General features: G+C 44.6%; 1 protein-coding gene across 1 annotated transcript in view; it reads right to left on the minus strand.

The window, feature by feature from the left end:
• Positions 1-8,767, minus strand: part of DDX10 (DEAD-box helicase 10) — a 250,891-nt gene extending 242,124 nt beyond the window's left edge. The window contains exon 1 of the mRNA XM_079787350.1: positions 8,497-8,767. Coding sequence (XP_079643476.1) covers positions 8,497-8,682 — 186 coding nt within the window. The 5' untranslated portion in view covers positions 8,683-8,767. The remainder of the gene's footprint in view (positions 1-8,496) is intronic.
• Between the last annotated feature and the right edge of the window lie 9,894 nt (positions 8,768-18,661).

The raw sequence follows: 18,661 nt of genomic DNA on the forward strand, positions 1-18,661 counted from the left end.
GAAGGCTGGCTGAGTGGAAATTCCACAACTAGAAGGAAAGAGAAAAGCACACTGAGACTCAGAGAAGGTGCGGAAGTAAAGTCCAGAGGTACGGAGGAACTCACGGAGAGGGCTGGCAACTGAGTACGCGGCTGGCTTTTTCAATTCGCAGGGAGACACAAGCTCCCGACTGCTCTGAACTCCAGTTCCGGGCAACACTCTGGGGACCCAGACTCATATGGGCAGAAACTGGACTGTCTGGCAGCGGGCGGAACTTGAGGGCGGCTTTCTCTCAGAGGTGCCTGCAGTGATTACCGCAGGACACTGAGACCCAGGGGCCTCTTAGGGCAGGGCTGACGGGAAGCCATTGCTGTTAGCTCCGCCCTGAGACTCCGCCCCATCCAAGCTGTGCCCAGAGGCTTTTGCATATGAATGGCCTGGTCCTTTGAAAACTAAACTTACCTAACAAACTGCAGCTGAGTCAGAAAGACCCAGAACATCCAAAAGAAGGCCCAAGGCCCCACAGCAGCATGCATTGCTTCACAGCTGGGCCTCATCTGGGCACCTCCAAAACCCAAACAAAGAAGAGGAATCTGCAGATCTCTCCATAGCTCCTTCTGGGTGGCCTCAGGCAGAGGCTAAATTAGCACCTCCTTGGAGATCCAAGAGCCAGTGTACCCAGGGGTCAGAGTAGGACCATCCAGATTACAACTCCTCAGATCCATAAGGGACACACTCAGGGGGCAGACTCAATGAGCACCAAAGCCCCACTGAAGCAAGTCTTGTCTCATAAGGGTGTCTCCAGCACAGAAGTGCTCCCATCGTAGACACAGCTGATCCTCACAACCAATTGACCTGGAGGTCAATTCCTCCCAGTGATACCAACAACAATCGAGGCTTTACTACAAGACTGTGCACACAGCCCACAAAGGGATGCACCAAGAGTGTCCACCTCAGGTAACTGGGGAGGCTGAGCCACTGGGCCCTATAGGACACCTAGCACACAAAGCCACTCTATCAACTCAGGGAAGCAGCCAAAATGTGGAGACAAAGAAACAGGTCACAAATGAAAGAAATGGAGGAAAGCAAACGACTGATATAGAGTTCAAAAGCACAGTTATAAGGTTTTTTAAGAATTTTCTAGAAAAGGCCGATAAATTTAGTGAGACCCTCGAGGATATGAAAAAGGACCAACCAGAAATTAAGCATACACTGACTGAAATTAAAAATAATATACAAAGACCCAACAGCAGACTAGAGGATCGCAAGAATCAAGTCAAAGATCTGAAATACAAAGAAGCAAAAAACACTCAACCGGAAAAGCAAAAAGAAAAAGAATCCAAAAATAGGAAGATAGTGTAAGGAGCCTCTGGGACAACTTCAAGCGTACCAACATCAGAATTATGGGGTGCCAGAAGAAGAGAGAGAGCAATATACTGAAAACCTATGTGAAGAAATAATGACTGAAAACTTCCCCCACCTGGTGAAAGAAATAGACTTACAAGTCCAGAAAATGCAGAGAACCCCAAACAAAAGGAATCCAAAGAGGACCACACCAAGACACATCATAATTAAAATGCCAAGAGCAAAATACAAAGAGAGAATCTTAACAGTAGCAAGAGAAAAACAGTTAATTACCTACAAGGGAGCACCCATACGATTGTCAGCTGATTTCTCAACAGAAACTATGCAGGCCAGAAGGGAGTGGCAAGAAATATTCAAAGTGATGAATAGCAAGAACCTACAGCCAAGATTACTCTACCCAGCAAAGCTATCATTCAGAATTGAAGGTCAGATAAAGAGTTTCACAGATAAGAAAAAGCTAAAGGAGTTCATCAACACCAAACCAGTATTATATGAAATGCTGAAAGGTATTCTTTAAGAAGAGGAAAAAGAAGAAAAAGGTAAAGATAAAAATTATGAACAACAAATACATATCTATCAACAAGTGAATCTAAAAATCAAGTGAATTAAAAATCTGATGAACAGAATAAACTGGTGAATATAATAGAATCAGGGGTATAGAAAGGGAGTGGACTGACAATCCTCCAGGGGAAAGGGGTGTGGGGGGTGTGGGAAGAGACTGGACAAAAATCATACACCTATGGATGAGGACGGGGGGGGGGGGGGTGCGGGGGGCACGTAAGGGCATGGGGTGGAGTGGGAACCAGGTGGAGGGGAGCTATAGGGGGGGGAAAGAGGAACAACTGTAATAATCTGAACAATAAAGATTTTTTAAAAATAAATAAATAAAATAATAATAAAAAATAAAAGAACTAGTTCCACTCATGGCTACAACCACTGGACAGTTTGCATACTACACAAAGGCCTCTAGTAAGGCTGAGGTCCAACCTCAAGCCAGGCCTGAGGCTACAACCACCAGGAGCAAGGGTGCCCAGAAGAAAAACATTCTTCCAATTCATCTGGCCAGATAACACAACCTTTTTTCTCTTAATTACACGATCCTCTAACACCACAGCATTGTACATATTTATTACATTTGTCAAAATGTATCAATCCCACCCACCTCCCTAGGGTCACAGACATGGTTTTTTGTTTTGTTTTGTTTTTCATCTATTTTTACCTAGACCTACTTTAACAAGTACCTGTCAAATTGTTTCAAAATGTTTCTGAATCAAATTGCTCAGGCTATTAAGTACCACCTGTGTACTACAGCAGTGTAACAAGTTTTTTGCATAAATGCTACCATCTGAGCAGTCATAGGCTGAGGGTCTGCCCCTTAGTTACCTCCAGAATAACAAATCTGCTTTGATGCACTCTGGGATTTGTAGCCCTGGCAATTGATTTCACTCTTCAATTTTCTATTGACAAGGTCTTAAAAAAATACTTCTAAGATTTAAAAAACTAAAACAGAATAATAAGGGGGAAAACTGCTCTTTCAATTTAATGAAAAGATTTAAACATCTGTGCACTGCAACGCAGTAAGTGTAGTGGGTTGGAGCTCTGGCATCAGACTTAGGCTACCTGAGTTAGAACTTTTACTTTTTCACTTGTTTAAATTATTAAACCTTGCACAAATTATTAAACCTTATTGTGCCTTCAAGTTTCCTCACCTGCATAATGGGAACAATCTCATAGGGTTATTTGTTATTTGAAGATATGGCAAGTCAACACATGTAAATGCTTAGTATATATGAGTAATCTATATATATAAAAGCCTAAGCGACCAAGTGACCGAACGACCAATCGACCAGTCACGATGATGCACACTGACCACCAGGGAACAGACACTCAAAGCACAGGATTGGGCTCCCTCCTGTCTGGATTGGGCCTGCAGGGATCGGGCCAAAATCAGCTATCTGACATCCCCCGAGGGGTCCCGGATTGCGAGAGGGTGCAGGCCAGGCTGAGGGACCCCACCGATGCATGAATCCGTGCACCAGGCCTCTAGTTTAAAATAAGAAGCCAAAAAGAATGCACCAATGTTATCAACTAGAATAAACCCATCTGGAAAAGGTCATTGTGCACCAAACAATATCTAAACACCAGCTGAGCACCTACTCAAGGACAAGCACTCTATGACCAGTCTCTGGGGAGAGCAAAGCAAACGTAATGATTAAATCAATGGTCTCTGACCTTCAGAGGTTTATGGTCTAGTGCAATGGTCGGCAAACAGAGTCAAATATCAACAGTACAACGATTGAAATTTCTTTTGAGAGCCGAAAACAGACTTCTGCACATGGGCCACGAAGTTTCAATCGCACTGTACATGTGCGCCCGCACATGGTATTTTGTGGAAGAGCCACACTCAAGGGGCCAAAGAGCCGCATGTGGCTCGTGAGCCACAGTTTGCCAACCACTGGTCAAGTGGGGGAGTTAACAAAGAAGTTAAAGAAGCCAATCATCACAACCTGGTGATAAATACTATAATAAAGGTGTATACAAAATGCTACAGAAGCACAGCAGCCCTAACTCCACCTGGGGGGAGGGCAGGAAGAGAAATTTAAATCTGAGAGGACAAGTAGGTGTCCCTAATGTGGAGGAAGGGGATTTCTCACTGTAGTGGGGACATCAAGTACCAGGACGAGAAAAATCAAAGAGCACGAACAATTCACAAAACTGCAAGTTGTTCTTTCATGTATACCTATCACAGACTGCTTGCTTTACATACATTACCTCATTTGAGCCTTACAAATGGTGGTTAATAATCTCGCTGAATGAAGAAACTGAGCTCAGGAACATTAAGAAATGTGGCTAGTCAATACCCAAACTGAGATTTAAACCAGGTCTGCTTGACCACAAATAACTTATTCTTCCACTGGACTAGAGCATGTTGATAAGTTAATTTGTTTAACCATTTTCCTGAAAGTAATTGTGAAGCAAGGAAAAGTTTTGTTCAGGAGTTAAGTGACTGGATTTTCATCTTGGAAAAACATCATTCTAGCAGCAATATGGAGGATAGATTAGAGGGGGAGAAGGCATAAAGGCCAAATCCCATCAGTCACCTGTTTTAATAATTAAAGTTCTCCTGGAACACAACTAGTGCACACCCATTTGTTTAAATATTTCCATGGAAGCTTTTGTGTTACAATGTCAGAGCTGAGTAGATCCACCCTTCTGACCTGCAAAGCTGAAACCATTCACTACTTGGTCCTTTACAGAAAGTTTGCTGGCCTCTATTATAAGCAACTAGCGTTCCCGTTGCAGGAAAAATCCTGCAATAGGGTTTCCTGCTGCACTCTACCCCACCCTGCCTGCTCTCCTCCCTTGTCCCCCACCCCGCGATCTCCGCCAGCCCCCCTGCTTTTCTAACTTCTCTGCCAGCCCGCTCTCCTTCCTTCTCCCCTGGCCCCGCCTCCGCTCCTCCCTTCTCCCCTGGCCCCGCCCCTTCTCCCCCGGCCCCGCCTGCTCAACTTCCTTCTCCCCCGGCCCCGCCTCGGCTCCTCCCTTCTCCTCCCCCCCCCCCCCCCCCGGCTTGCTTGCTTCTCTGCAGCTTTGCTCCCTTCTGCAGCTCTTGGCTTCTTTCTATGCTGTCACGATATGCAAATTAGCCGCCATCTTTGTTGGGATAATTTGCATATTCGTCCGGATTGGTTGGTGGGCGTGGCTTGGCTGGTGGGTGTGGCTTGGGCGTAGCGAAGGTGCGGTCAATTTGCATATTTGGCTATTATTAGATTAGATAGCTACAGTAGTAACCAGGCAAGAAATGATGGGGCCTGAACTAAGGCACAGCAGTGGGAATGGAGATACGTTTGAGAAATTTAAGATCACCAATGTGACTGAGGGGATATAAGAGTTGTAACAGGGAAATCTCTAGGTTTCTAGCTCAGCAATCTGCTTAGAAGGTAGGCTAAGATGTGGCAGGCTAAATAATGATCCCCAAATATGCCCACAGCCTAACCCCTGGAACTGTGAATGTCATCTTATATGGTAAAAGTGACTTGGCACATGTGATTAATAATCTTGAGATGTGAAGATTATCCTTGATTATCTGTCGGCCCCAGAAGTGTCCTTATTAAAAAAGAGCACAAGTAGATTTGATACTGAACAGCAGAAGGCAATGTGTCCAAGTAGGCAGATATTGGAGTGATGCAGCCACAAGCCAAGGAACACAAATAGCTAGCAGAAGCTAGAAGAAGAAATCCATTTTCCTCTAGAGCAGGGTGGGGGAACGTCATTTAGTCTGGCCCTGACAAGGCATTAGGAGTGAGTTAATTAAATGTTTGACCAAATACAGCAGGCTAATTTTTAAGTTGACAATCTTGTATGGTCTGCGAATGTTATAAATATCCAAATGGCCCTTGGCAGAAAAAAGGTTCCCCACTCCTGCCCTAGAGCCTCCAGAGTGTGTGCCCATAATTTCAGATTTCTGGCTTTCAGAATAGTGAGAGAATAATTTTCTGTTATGTATGATAAATGAGAATATGGGCCCCTTCCCATACTCCAACTCCCCCTCCCTTAGGGAAATACAGTGAAGGCCATCAGTATGCGGACTGTGAGACCTTGGGAGCCTGGCCAGCTCCTTAGTCAAGAAAACAGCTAGTGTTTTGATCTCACACACGTACCCTTCTCCCTGTATGTCCTGTTTTCTAAGTTTTCTGAACTCTATAAAACCTTGTGTTGGGAAAGTCTGCATGGTGGTGAAACAATAACGCCAGCCGGTCGCCCCGTGCAGGCCATCCAACTTAGTTCAACTTCACTGGTGGAAGCTGGTGTGGCAGTAAACTTCACCAGTCAGCCAACACCGGTGAGCATGTAAGTCCTAATAAACCCACGTCTTTCACAGCCAGTCCTCCGGGTTACTTCTCTGGGAATCTAAGAACCAACTGCTAAGGTTTTCTGGGACTTCAGCACTTTGCATAACATGTTTTAAGCCCCTGAGGTTGTGATAAATTGTTACAATGGCAATAGGAAATTAATACACAAGACTGAGAATTTAGAAGAAAAAGATAATGAGCTCAGTTTTTGCTTTGTGGCAGTCAGGGTATCCTAAGACACAGGTAAAGACATCCAGCACAGTCAGAATAAAAAAGATATGAACTCAGAAGAGCTCTGGGTAGAATACAAGAAGCAGCAGTCACTGGTCCACAAGAACAAACCGTGAGATTACACCAGGGAAAAGAACAGAGTGGGAAGAAACAAGGGCTGAGGCTAAACCCCAGAACAATTCTAGTCTTCGATGAAGAGTCAAAATTTACAATCCAGTAGTAATTTACAATGGCTTCGTGAGATGCTATGTATATAGCAGCAGTAGTAATATAACAGCTAATATATGCAATATTTATGTACCAAGCATTGTGCAGAATGCTTTGTATGCATTCTTACTAACTCTCCACAACTTGTAAGGTAAACATTTCTATGCCTTTTATAAAAAACTAGAGGCCAGATGCACGAAATTCGTGCACAGAGGGGGGCGTGTCCCTCAGCCCAGCCTGCACCCTCTCCAATCTGGAACCCCTCGAGGGATGTCCGACTGCCCGTTTAGGCCCGATCCCGGACATCCATCTCACAATCCAGGACTGCTGGCTCCCAAATGATCACCTGTCTGCCTTCCTGATTGCCCCTAACCACTTCTGCCTGCCAGCCTGATCACCCCCTAACCACTCCGCTGCCAGCCTGATTGATGCCTAACTGCTCCTCCGCCAGCCTGTTTGCCCCCAACTTCCCTCCTCTGCCAGCCTGGTCACCCCTAACTGCCCTCTCCTGCAGGGTTGATCACCTCCAACTGCCCTCCCTTGCAGGACTGGTCCTTCTCAACTGCCCTCCCTTGCAGGCCTGGTGCCTCCCAACTGCCCTCTCCTGCTGGCCATCTTGTGGTGGCCATCTTGTGTCCACATGGGGGCAGGATCTTTGACCACATGGGGGCAGCTATATTGTGTGTTGCAGTGATGGTCAATCTGCATATTACTCTTTTATTAGATAGGATAGGGAAGCCAACAGAGTAACTTGCCCAAAGTCACTCAGTCATCTGATGAACAAAAGCTAGGATTATTAGATCACCATCATCTCAACTCAAAAGCCAAAACACACTCTAGGCTCTCTCTAACCTTACTGTTGATTTAAGGGTTTAAAGAAAAGCTATAGCAGCACAACACACGGTAACTTTAATTCCAGAAATATCCCACATGTTAAATTCCTGATTACACTGCACTAGAAGGGAGCAATCACTGAGAGGCTGAGTGAGGTGGTTGAAGGTCACAGACATGGGAATTAGGGGGAAGGAAAAGAGGGGTACTGACAGCACCAAGGAGCCTGATGGGGGAAGAGGTCAAGAGGTCAAAGTGATATCTACTGGGAAACTCACCTAGGAATATCAGCTACCATGTGGGATGGTAGACACTAGAAACAGACCCGGAGTCTAGTTTTTCTTCCCAGTTCTTGAAGGGGGACATAAAGCAGGTAGAGAGAATGAGACAGGCACAGGGAGGAAGATGGATGATGTTGATGCATGCAAGTCGGGCATGGTGGTTAAAAGCAAAAGCTTGGAATAAAAAAAGACATGGGTTTAGGTTCCCTTTCCACACCACCTACTACTAGTAGGCTTGGGACAAGTTTCTTATCCTCTCGGAGCCTCAATGCTTTCATCTCTAAAATGGGGATAAAATCCATATCTGAGATCAAGCCAAAAAATGTGAAACACATGGTTAGTGGCTTAAAACGTTGCTGTCATTATTACCGTTATTGTCGTTAGCATTATTCTGTATATTCCTGGAACTGTTACAGCGTTAACCTCCCCACCCTTTAAGTACCACTGCATTTACATCTTGACCACGAACAGAGTGGTGAGCAGGAGAGCGGCCAGGCCTCCCGGGCGGCCCAGGCTGTGGCGCCCAGGAGACCCCCCGTAGGGCCTCCACAGGGCCCCCGGTGTCACCTCTCACCCACTCCCTTCCCCGGCCCAACGGACCACCGGCTGACTCCCCGGGTCCGGTCCCCAGGGACCGGTCCGCACCATCCCCTCCGCAGCCCAGCGCCGCGGCGACACGCAGCCGGCCGCCGGCCCACCCCGCGCGCCTCGGCCGCGGGCCCGCGCCCCCTCCCCGGCGCCGGCCTCACCTTCCCGTAGTTCAGCATGAGGCGGCTGATAACCTCGCGCTCGACCTGCCACTCGGGCTTCTTCAGCTGCTTCCTCAACTGCTTCTTTTGACTCTGCTTATGGCTGTGTTTCTTCTTCCAGCGATTGAAGCTCCGCACCGGATCGGGCCGGGCTCCCGGACCCCGAAAGTCGGTAGTTTTGCCCATCGCGGCGGCGGCGGCAGCGGCAGTGACAGCCCAGACCACCGCACACGAGACTCCCCAGGCCAGGCGAGAGGACGCGGAACCAGCGTGGGAAAAGTTAGGCAACGGCGCATGCGCGAAACCGGAAGCCCGCCCCCGAGTTTACCCGGGGCACGCGCCGTTGCCGGCAAGGAAAAGCTGGACGGTGATTGGTGAGTTGGGAACCGCAGGGCGGGGCGAAGCAGTCCCGGGAATACGGAGGCGGAGCGATCTGAGGAAGAGGGCGGGGTTCAGTCCCTATCCGAGCGCGTCGACTCTTTAAATGAGCGCTTCCGCAGAGGTTGTTGTTACTATGGTTACGACAGAACTAGTAAACACCTAAGGCTGTTCACGCGTGCGCTGGGTTTACACATCCACAATCTGTAAATGATAATTATAAAACTTGTTTTGCATATTTCGGCCCAGGGACCCAAAGGATTTGCCCCAAAATCAAACAGCTTGTTCATAACTTCTGATTTCTATCCACCGTAGGGAGCCTCCCTACGAATAAAAGGTTTGCCCTTTTTCTGGCCTCAGACTCTGCAGCAGCAGGTAACTGTAGCAGAGGCATACTGAATTTGCATTAACATTCCATTTATGAAGACAAAATGATAACTAAGAGTTAAAAGAAACATTGTTGCCTATTTAAGTGAACTGACTTTCAATGAGTGGTTTTCTGGCACATTTACCTAGAAGTGTGCACAGGTGGGACAGGAAAACTGGGAGGTTAGGTTCAAAGTTCACATGGAGTGTTTGGGCTCTCAAATTCCCTTTCCAACTCCAAGTGACTACCCCAACCACATGCCTATGCCTAAACAGAAGAGAGCTTTGTGGGGTGAGGGCGTGAACTAGAGAATCGCCACACTCAGGGTCACTAGATGTGGTGTAGAGTAAAGCTCAATAAGGAGAAGTTATATAAAAGTATAGCCCTGGCCAGGTGGCTGGGTTGGAGGGAGTGTCATCCCGTGCACCAAAGGTTGTGGGTTCAATTCCATTGGAGACAACTGATCAATGTTTCTCACATGAATGTTTCTCTCTCTCCCCCTTTCTCTCTCTAAAATAAACATATTCTGGGGTAAGGATTTAAAATTTTTAACAAAAAGAGTATATACAGCCCTGGCCCGTGACTCATTTGGTTGGAGTGTCACCCCATGCAGCAAAAGGTTGAGGGTTCCATTCCTGGTCAGGGCACATACCTAGGTTTCAGGTTCAATCCCCTGTTGGGGCATGTACAGAAGGCAACTGATGGATGCTTTTCTCTGACATCAATGTTTCTCTCTCTCTCTCTCTCTCTCTCTCTCTCTCTCTCTCTCTCTCCTCTTTCTCCCTCTTTCTCTCTCTCTCTCTCTCTTCACCTCCCTCCCTCCCTTCCTCTCTCTTTCTCTAAAAATCAGCCCTAGCGGGTTTTGCTTAGTGGATAGAGTGTAAGCCTGTTGACTGAAGAGCCCAGGGTTTGATTCCGGTCAAGGGTCCTTACCTCAGTTGCAGGCTTAATCCCTGGCCCTGGTCACCATGCAGGAGGCAACCAATAGATGTGTCTCTGTCATGTCGATGTTTCTCCCTGTGTGTCTCCCCTTTCTTTCACTCTCTCTAAAAATCAATGGGAAAAATATCCTCAGGTGAGAATTAACAAAAATAAAATAAAAACCAGTAACAACATATCATCAGGTGAGGAGTAATTAAAACCAAGTATAAATACATCCACAAGCCTGGCAGGTGTGGCTCAGTAATTGAGCGTCCAACTATGAACCAAGAGGTCACAGTTCAATTCCCAATCAGGGTACATGCCCGGGTTGTGAGTTTGATCCCCAGTGTGGTGGTAAGTCCAGGAAGCAGCCGATCAATTATTTTCTCTCATCATTGATGTTTCTACTAGTATCTGTCTCCCTTCCTCTCTGAAATCAATCTAAAAAAAAAAAAATTTTAAGTACATCCACAAAAAAATTAAAAATAGAACTACCATATGATCCAGCAATTCTACTTCTGGATATATATACAAAGAATTGAAAGCGGGATCTGGAAAAGATATTTGCTCACCCAAGTTCATAGCAACATTATTCGCAATTGCCAAGTGTCCATCCAGGAATACAATGTAACATTATTCAGCCTTAAAAAGAAAAGAAATTCTGACAATGTTACAATGTGAAAGAACCTTGAGGACATTATGCTCAGGGAATGAAGCCAGTGCCAAAAGACTAATACTGTATGATCCCATTTACATGAAATAATTAGGGTAGTCAAAATCACAGAGAAAGTGGAATGGTGGTTGCCAGGGGCTGGAGGAAGGGGGAAAGGGGAGTTTTTGTTTAATGGGTATACAGTTTCAGTTTTGTAAGATGAAAAGAGTTCTGGAGATTGGTTGCACAACAATGTGAATGTATTTAATGCCACTGAACTATACACTTATTAAGGTTTAAATAGTAAATTTTATGTATATTTTACCACAATCCTATATAATAAAAGGCTAATATGCAAATCAAACGGTGGAACGACCAGTCGCTATGACACACACTGACCACCAGGGGGAAGATGCTCAACACAGGAGCTGTCCCCTGGTAGTCAGTGCGCTCCCACAGGGGGAGAGCTGCTCAGCCAGAAGCCCGGGCTCATGGCTGGTGAGTGCAGCAGTCATGGCGGGAGCCTCTCCCACCACCTCCGCTGCAAGGGGTGTTAAGGAGCGAGGGCAGATGGACATCCCCTGAGGGATCCCAGACTGAGAGATTCTCAGGCCAGGCTGAGAGTGCGCCCCCCCCCCACCCCCAGTGCACGATTGTCGTGCACGGGGCCTCTAGTTTTTAAAATAACTGTTTTTAATTTTTGTGAGGTATATATACAGAACAATGAGGCTCTCAGGTCAAGCTCTCATTTTTCTCCTAAAGCTGAAGCAGCCAGGCATATATATGCCTCAGACAGAAAGAAAAAATAAATAAACAAACCTGGAAAATTCATCTCTACGGAATGAATTTCATCTCTACTGCTCTAAGAGAAATACCTGAATATAACAGCTCTTCCATGCACCATTGTTTCTAATCAGCCTAACTTAAATATAAAAGAACTAGAGGCCCGGTGCACGAATTCATGCACAGGTGAGGTCCCTCAGCCTGGCTAGCAATTGGGGCCGATTGGGGCTGTCTCGCCCAGTCCCTATCAGGGTGATCGGGGCCTGCCAGCCGGGGGGAGAGGGACCATGGGAGGTTGGCCGGCTGGCTGCAGGAGGTTGGTTGTGGGAGCGCAGTGAGCACCAGGGGCAGCTCCTGCATTGAGTGTCTGCCCCTGGTAGTCAGTGCATGTCATAGCAACCTGTCGACTGGTCATTCGGTCGTTCGGTCGTTCGGTCGCTTAAGCTTTTACATATATAGATAACCAAAGATCACCAAACACTTGAAGAAATTTTTTAACTTAAGAGCTGGAAGCTAAAACTAATAAACCAAGCAGAGAGCAAAAGAAATATTCAAAAAAATATTATTAATATTTTAGAAAGATAAGGCATTGTATCTATGAATGAAAACAAAACCATCTATAATAATAAAAGTGTAATATGCTAATTAGACCGGATGTCCTTCTGGACAAAGCTGGGGCTGCGAGGGAAGCCCAGGTCCCAGGTGCCTGCTAGCGGCCGGAGGGAAGTCCAGGTCCTGGGTGCCTGCTGGTGGCCAGAGGGAAACCCGGGTTCCAGGTGCCGGAGGGAAGCTGGTGCTGGCAGCCAGGGGAAGGAAAGCCTACTCTTGCACGAATTTCGTGCATCGGGCCTCTAGTTAAGATAATGAAATAGAATTCTTAATAGAAGTCATTTTGTTTGTTATATAAATAAAATTTATAATAGAAAATTCAAAGTTTTTATCACAATTAAAAACTCAATATCACATTCCAAAGTCATTAGGATTTAATAATTTGGAATTGAAATTGTTTATATCTTAACTGAATAAAATGACATCTTTAAAATGGTTTCCATGCTTGTTTGCTCCAATAACTTATTTTCTGTATAAATGAGCCCTAGACAGGCTTTCAGTTGGGACATTAAGTAGTTTTTAACACATTTGAATTCTGAGACTCATTCTCCACTACCATGACCACTATGCACAACGCTCCCAAAGGGCTGAAAAGGATTTGGAAATGTTCCTGTTAACTGCTACTATAAATAGAGGCAACACTTCAGTGGGGGTAGGCCCTATACTAAATTTGGGTGGGGAGGGGGATGTAATATTAGTTCCTCACACATTGGTACCCGATTTAATACTATTCATCAGTTAGTTTGTGTTGTAAATTTCTACATAATTGTGATTGTTCATCATAATGCTTCAAATTACCTATGTCTCTAAAACTCTGAAAAGACTTTAATTTCTTCCAGTACTTTAAAACTTTTTTTAAAAAGAGTCTTTTCTTTGAAAAAGCATAAAAACAATGATACCCCAGTAATGATGAGCATAACTGTCAACCAGATTTCAGTTTGTAAATACTTTTCTTTTTAATCCTCACCCAAGGACATGTTTTTATTGATATTTTTAGAGAGAAAGGAAGGAAAAGAGAGAGAGAGAACTCATCAATCAGTTGCCTCCCATACACCCCCAGACCAACCTGGGATTGAACCTAAAACTTAGGTATGTGCCCTGACCTGGAATCAAACCAGAAACCTTTTAGTGTGGGGGACAACCCTCCCACCAACTGAGTCACCGGGTCAGGGCAATACTTCTTTGTTTTTTAATCAAATGAACCAGAGTTATTTGGAGAAATAGCTAATTCCAGGGATAGGTCAAAGAAATCACTGGATTAGTCTAGACAGGCGTCCTCAAACTACAGCCCGCGGGCCACATGCGGGTGTTTTTGCCGTTTTTGTTTTTTTTTACTTCAAAATAAGATATGTGCAGTGTGCAAAGGAATTTGTTCATAGTTTTTTTTAAACTATAGTCCAGCCCTCCAATGGTCTGAGAGACAGTGAACTGGCCCCCTGTTTAAAAAGTTTGAGGACCCCTGCTCTAGAATGTCTTGAGGTGCCAGAACAGAAAGAAGAGCTTAAAATATTGTGAGGGAATGGAGGGCGCAGCTCTATTTCATGACCTAGGTGGTAGTTACAAGAATGTTTGCCTAGTAATACTTTATTAGGCTCTCTACTCCTATTATGTAGTTTCCTAGAGATATATTTTTAAGTGATTTAAAATATAAAATTTCACACCAAAAGAGTAATGCCAAATTAGTACTGAGAAAATACATTTAAATATAGGTGCTGTCAAAAATATACCTTTGTCTAGTATTCTAATCTGTATATATAAAAGCCTAAGTGACCGGCCAACTGGCCGACCAGCTGACTAGCTGGTAGCTATGATGCACACTGACCACCAGGGGGCAGACACTCAGTGCAGGAGCAGAAAACACAGGCATGGAAACATGGAACAGACTGATGAATCTCAGAGGGAAGGGGGAGGGAGGAGGGCGGGATGAGATTAACCAAAGATGTTAAATACACACTAGAGGCCTGGTGCACAGATTCGTGCACCGGTGGGGTCCTTCAGCCTGGCCTGTGGGGATCAGGCTGAAAATGGCTCTACAACATCCCCCGAGGGGTCCCGGATTGTGAGAGGGCGCAGACCAGGCCGAGGGACCCCACCGGTGCATGAATCTGTGCACCAGGCCTCTAGTCTTTAGATAACTAATCATTTAAAATATGGATAATTTATAAAACATCATTGTTTACTGCCTCTAATTGAGTATTAGCAAGATAGCATCAACTGGACTTTCACATCATATATTTTATGATTTCACAATTAAGTAAATGTTGCCCTGGCCAGTGTTTCTCAATGGTTAGAGCATTGGCCCACGGGCCTCATGTTTGATTCCAGGTCAAGGGCACATACATGGGTTGCCGGTTTGATACCTGGCCTGGTCGCATGTGAGAGGCAACCAAGGTATACCTCTCACCTCTCTCTCTCTCTCTTTTCCCTTCTCTCTCTCTTTCTTTCTCTCTCTCCCTCCCCGCTCCACTGTCTCTAAAAATCAATGGAAAAAATATCTTCAGGTGAGGGTTAACAACAACAAAATTAGATAAACATTTTTTTCAATGCCCTTCCATGTTTCAATGAACTAAAAGGTAGTTTATAGTTCTTGAATTATATAAAATTTTCAATAGTGTAAAAAAATATTTTTTGCTATATATTGCATCATTGTTTAAAGAATGTACAATGAATATGAAATGCTCTAGTGTTAATTTTTGAGAATCATTTTGTCAAATATATTATGTTTTCATATACAATATTGTAGCACTGTTTTATTTCTGACCTCCCAATTATCTATATCTATAAAAGCCTAAGCAACTGAATGACCGAATAACTGGTCGACTGGTCACTATGACATGCACTGACCACCAGAGGACAGATGCTCAACGCACAGCATTGGGCTCCCTCCTGTCTGCATCAGGCCTGTGGGGATCAGGCTTCCTCCTGTCTGGATCAGGCCTGTGGGGATCGGGCTTCCTCCTGTTTGGATCGGGCCTGGAGGGATCGGACTAAAACCTGCTATCCAACATCCCCTGAGGGGTCCCGGATTGCAAGAGGGTGCAGGCCAGATGGAGAGGGACTCCATCAGTGCATGAATCTGTGCACCAGGTCTCTAGTTAATAATAATAAAATATATTATTATATAATGTACATTATTATTAGAATCAGACTTACATTTCCCAGATACCTATCTCTGAGCAAGAAGATAGCTCGTTTTTCTTGAGAAGAGATCATTTTCAATTTGCCATATCATTTTCACCTCAAACTGTAGCATTTCAAAATCTAGTTGGACTTATAATACTTTTTTTCACTGTCATAAATTTTACACTGTTGTCAGAAGTATTTTTGGCATTTACTTTGACTTTGGTCTTCAGTGCATTTTTTTTATTGCTTTTGTTTTTGCAGAGAAGTAATTGAATAAGATAGTGCCAACATGTTATCCTGATATAATGAGAGAAGGAAAACGTCATCTTAAATCACAAGGATTTCTCCCTTATACATTATTTTGGTTTCTGCTCTGTGTTTATAAGTAGTCTACTAACTATGTACATCAATTAGATTATTCCCCAGTTATGTCATTTGCTGAGCAAAATCTATGTTCACATATAGAAGTATAGGATTTTAGAAATCCACAAATCTTACAATAATTGTTATCTATTCTACATGGGGTCTATGGAAATTGTAACTAAAACAATGGAGCAATATTTAGCATATCTTGCCTTCTTCAAATGGTTCAAATTATTTCATTCAATACAGCTACAATAGTGTTAATTATTTGGTTTTATATTTTACCCTCTAAGTATCAGATATCTCAATTCCACAGCACCAATAGACACATATACCTTCCAAATCAGATTTCAGTTTTGAATAGTTAGTACTTTGCTGATGTGCTCTTTTTAAAAAATATATTATTATTGCCGAAACCGGTTTGGCTCAGTGGATAGAGCGTCGGTCTGCGGACTGGAAGGTCCCAGGTTTGATTCCGGTCAAGGGCATGTACATTGGTTGCGGGCACATCTCCTGGTGGGGGATGTGCAGGAGGCAGCTGGTCGATGTCTCTCTCTCATCGATGTTTCTGGCTCTCTATCCCTCTCCCTTCCTCTCTGTGAGAAATCAATAAAAAAAAAATATATATATATATATTATTATTGATTTCAGAGAGCAAGGGAGAGGAAAAGAGAGATAGAAACATCAATGATGAGAGAGAATCATTGATTGGCTGCCTCATGCACATCCCCCACTGGGGACCAAGCCTGCAACTCAGGTGTGTGCCCTGACCTGGAATAGAACTGTGACCTCCTGGCTCATAGGTCAATGCTCAACCACTGAACAACACCATCTGGGCTGATGTGCACTTTATGGTTTCTATGAACATGTGGTAAACGCCAGTTTTTGCACCCATTTGCAAACTAAACTTGATCTTTTGCTTTTTGTTTTTCATCTTAATAATATATTCTGTTTAATCCAACATATCCATGTGGTAGCAGATTAATGGCTTCCAAAGATCTCCACATTCTAATTTTCTTTTCTTTTATTAAATCTTTATTGTTGAAAATATTACATAGGTCCTCCCTTCTCCCCCATTAACCTATTCCAGCCTACTCTCCTCCCATGCCCTGTGCCCCCGCCCCTCTGCCTGCCAAGGCCCTCACCATCCCATTGTCTGTGTCCACGGGTTATGCATATATGCATACAAGTTCATTGGTTGATCTCTTCCCACCCACCTTCCCTTGCCTTCCCTCTGAGGTTAAATAGTCATGTTCATGCTTCTATGTCTCTGGGTCTATCTTTGATCATCAGTTTATTTGGTTCATTAGATTCCACATATGAGTGAGATCATATGATATTTATCTTTCTCTGACTGGCTTGTTTCACTCAGCATAATACTCTCCAGGTCTATCCATACTGTTGCAAATGGTAAGAATTCTTTTTTAAAAATTGCTGTGTAGTATTCCATTGTGTAAAGATACCACAGTTTTTTTTTTATCCATTCATCTGTTGAAGGGCACTTAGGCTGATTCCAAATCTTAGCTATTGTAAATTGCACTGCTATGAACATAGGGGTGCATATATTCTTTCTGATGAGTGTTTCTGGTTTCTTAGGATATATTCCTAGAAGGGAGATAACTGGGTCAAATGGGAGTTTCATTTTTAAGTTTTTGAGGAAACTCCAAACTGTTCCATAATGGTGCACCAGTCTGCATTCCTACCAGCACTGTACTAGGGTTCCCTTTTCCCCACAACCTCGCCAACACTTGTCTTTTGTTGATTTGTTGATGATAGCCATTCTGACAGGTGTGAGGTGGTATCTCATTGTCATTTTGATTTGCATCTCTCAGGTGATTAGTGACTTTTTGCCTTTTTTCATGGCTCGTGGCTTTCTGTATGTCCACTTTGGAGAAGTATCTATTTAGGTCCTTTGTCCATTTTTTAATTGGATTGTTTGTCTTCATTTTGTTAAGTTGTATGAATTCCCTATGTATTTTTTAGATTAACCCCTTATCGGATATATCATTGGCAAATATGTTCTCCCAGGTAGTGGGCTCTCTTATTATTTTGTTGATGGTTTCTTTTAAAGTGCAGAAGCTTTTTATTTTCATACTAGGAGCCCGTTGCACGAAGTTTCGTGCAATAGACTTTTCCTTCACCTGGCTGCCGGCACCAGTTATCCGCCAGCAGCAGTTTTCCTCTGGCCACCCGCCGATCCGGAGCGCCTCCCGCCAGCACGATCTGATCGATCGGATCGGCCACCCCGAGAGGAACTCCGATCAGGAGGAACTCCGATCAGGAGGCGCTCCGATCGGGCCGGTGGCCAGAGGAAAACTGCTGCTGGCGGAAAACTGGTGCCAGCAGCCACGCAATCGGCCACCCCGAGTTCCGCCACCAGTGTCTTCCGCAGCGCCGGCCTAAGCAGGGCCGGCCGTTTAAGCCGGCGGGAGGGGCGGGGGGCGGGGACTCGCGAGTCCCCGCCCCCCGCTCCTACCGCCAGCCAATCGGCCACCCTGAGTCCCGCCCCCCGCGCCTCCAGCCGGCCCAATCGTGGGCGTAGCGGAGTGATGGTAATTTGCATATTACCATTTTATTAGGTATGATGATAGTCCCATTTGTTTATTTTCTCCTGAGTTTCCATTGTCCTAGGAGAAGTATCGGTAAACATATTGCTACAAAAGATGTCTGAGATTTTGGTGCCTATGGTTTCTTCTGGGACTTTTATGGTTTCACGTCTTACATTTAAGTATATTATCCATTTTGAGTCTATTCTTGTGTATAGTGTAAGTTGGTGGTATAGTTTCATTTTTTTTGCATGTATCTGTCCAATTTTCCCAACACCATTTATTGAAGAGACTGTCTCTGCTCCAATGCAGCTCTTGCCTCCTTTGTCAACTATTAATTGAGCATAGTGGCTTGGTCCTTTTTCTGGGTTCTCTGTTCTGTTCCATTGATCTACCAGTCTATGCCTGCTCTTGTGCCAGTAC

The sequence above is a fragment of the Cnephaeus nilssonii genome (genome assembly GCF_951640355.1).
Source record: "Cnephaeus nilssonii genome assembly, chromosome: 13".
Lineage (NCBI taxonomy): Eukaryota > Metazoa > Chordata > Mammalia > Chiroptera > Vespertilionidae > Cnephaeus > Cnephaeus nilssonii.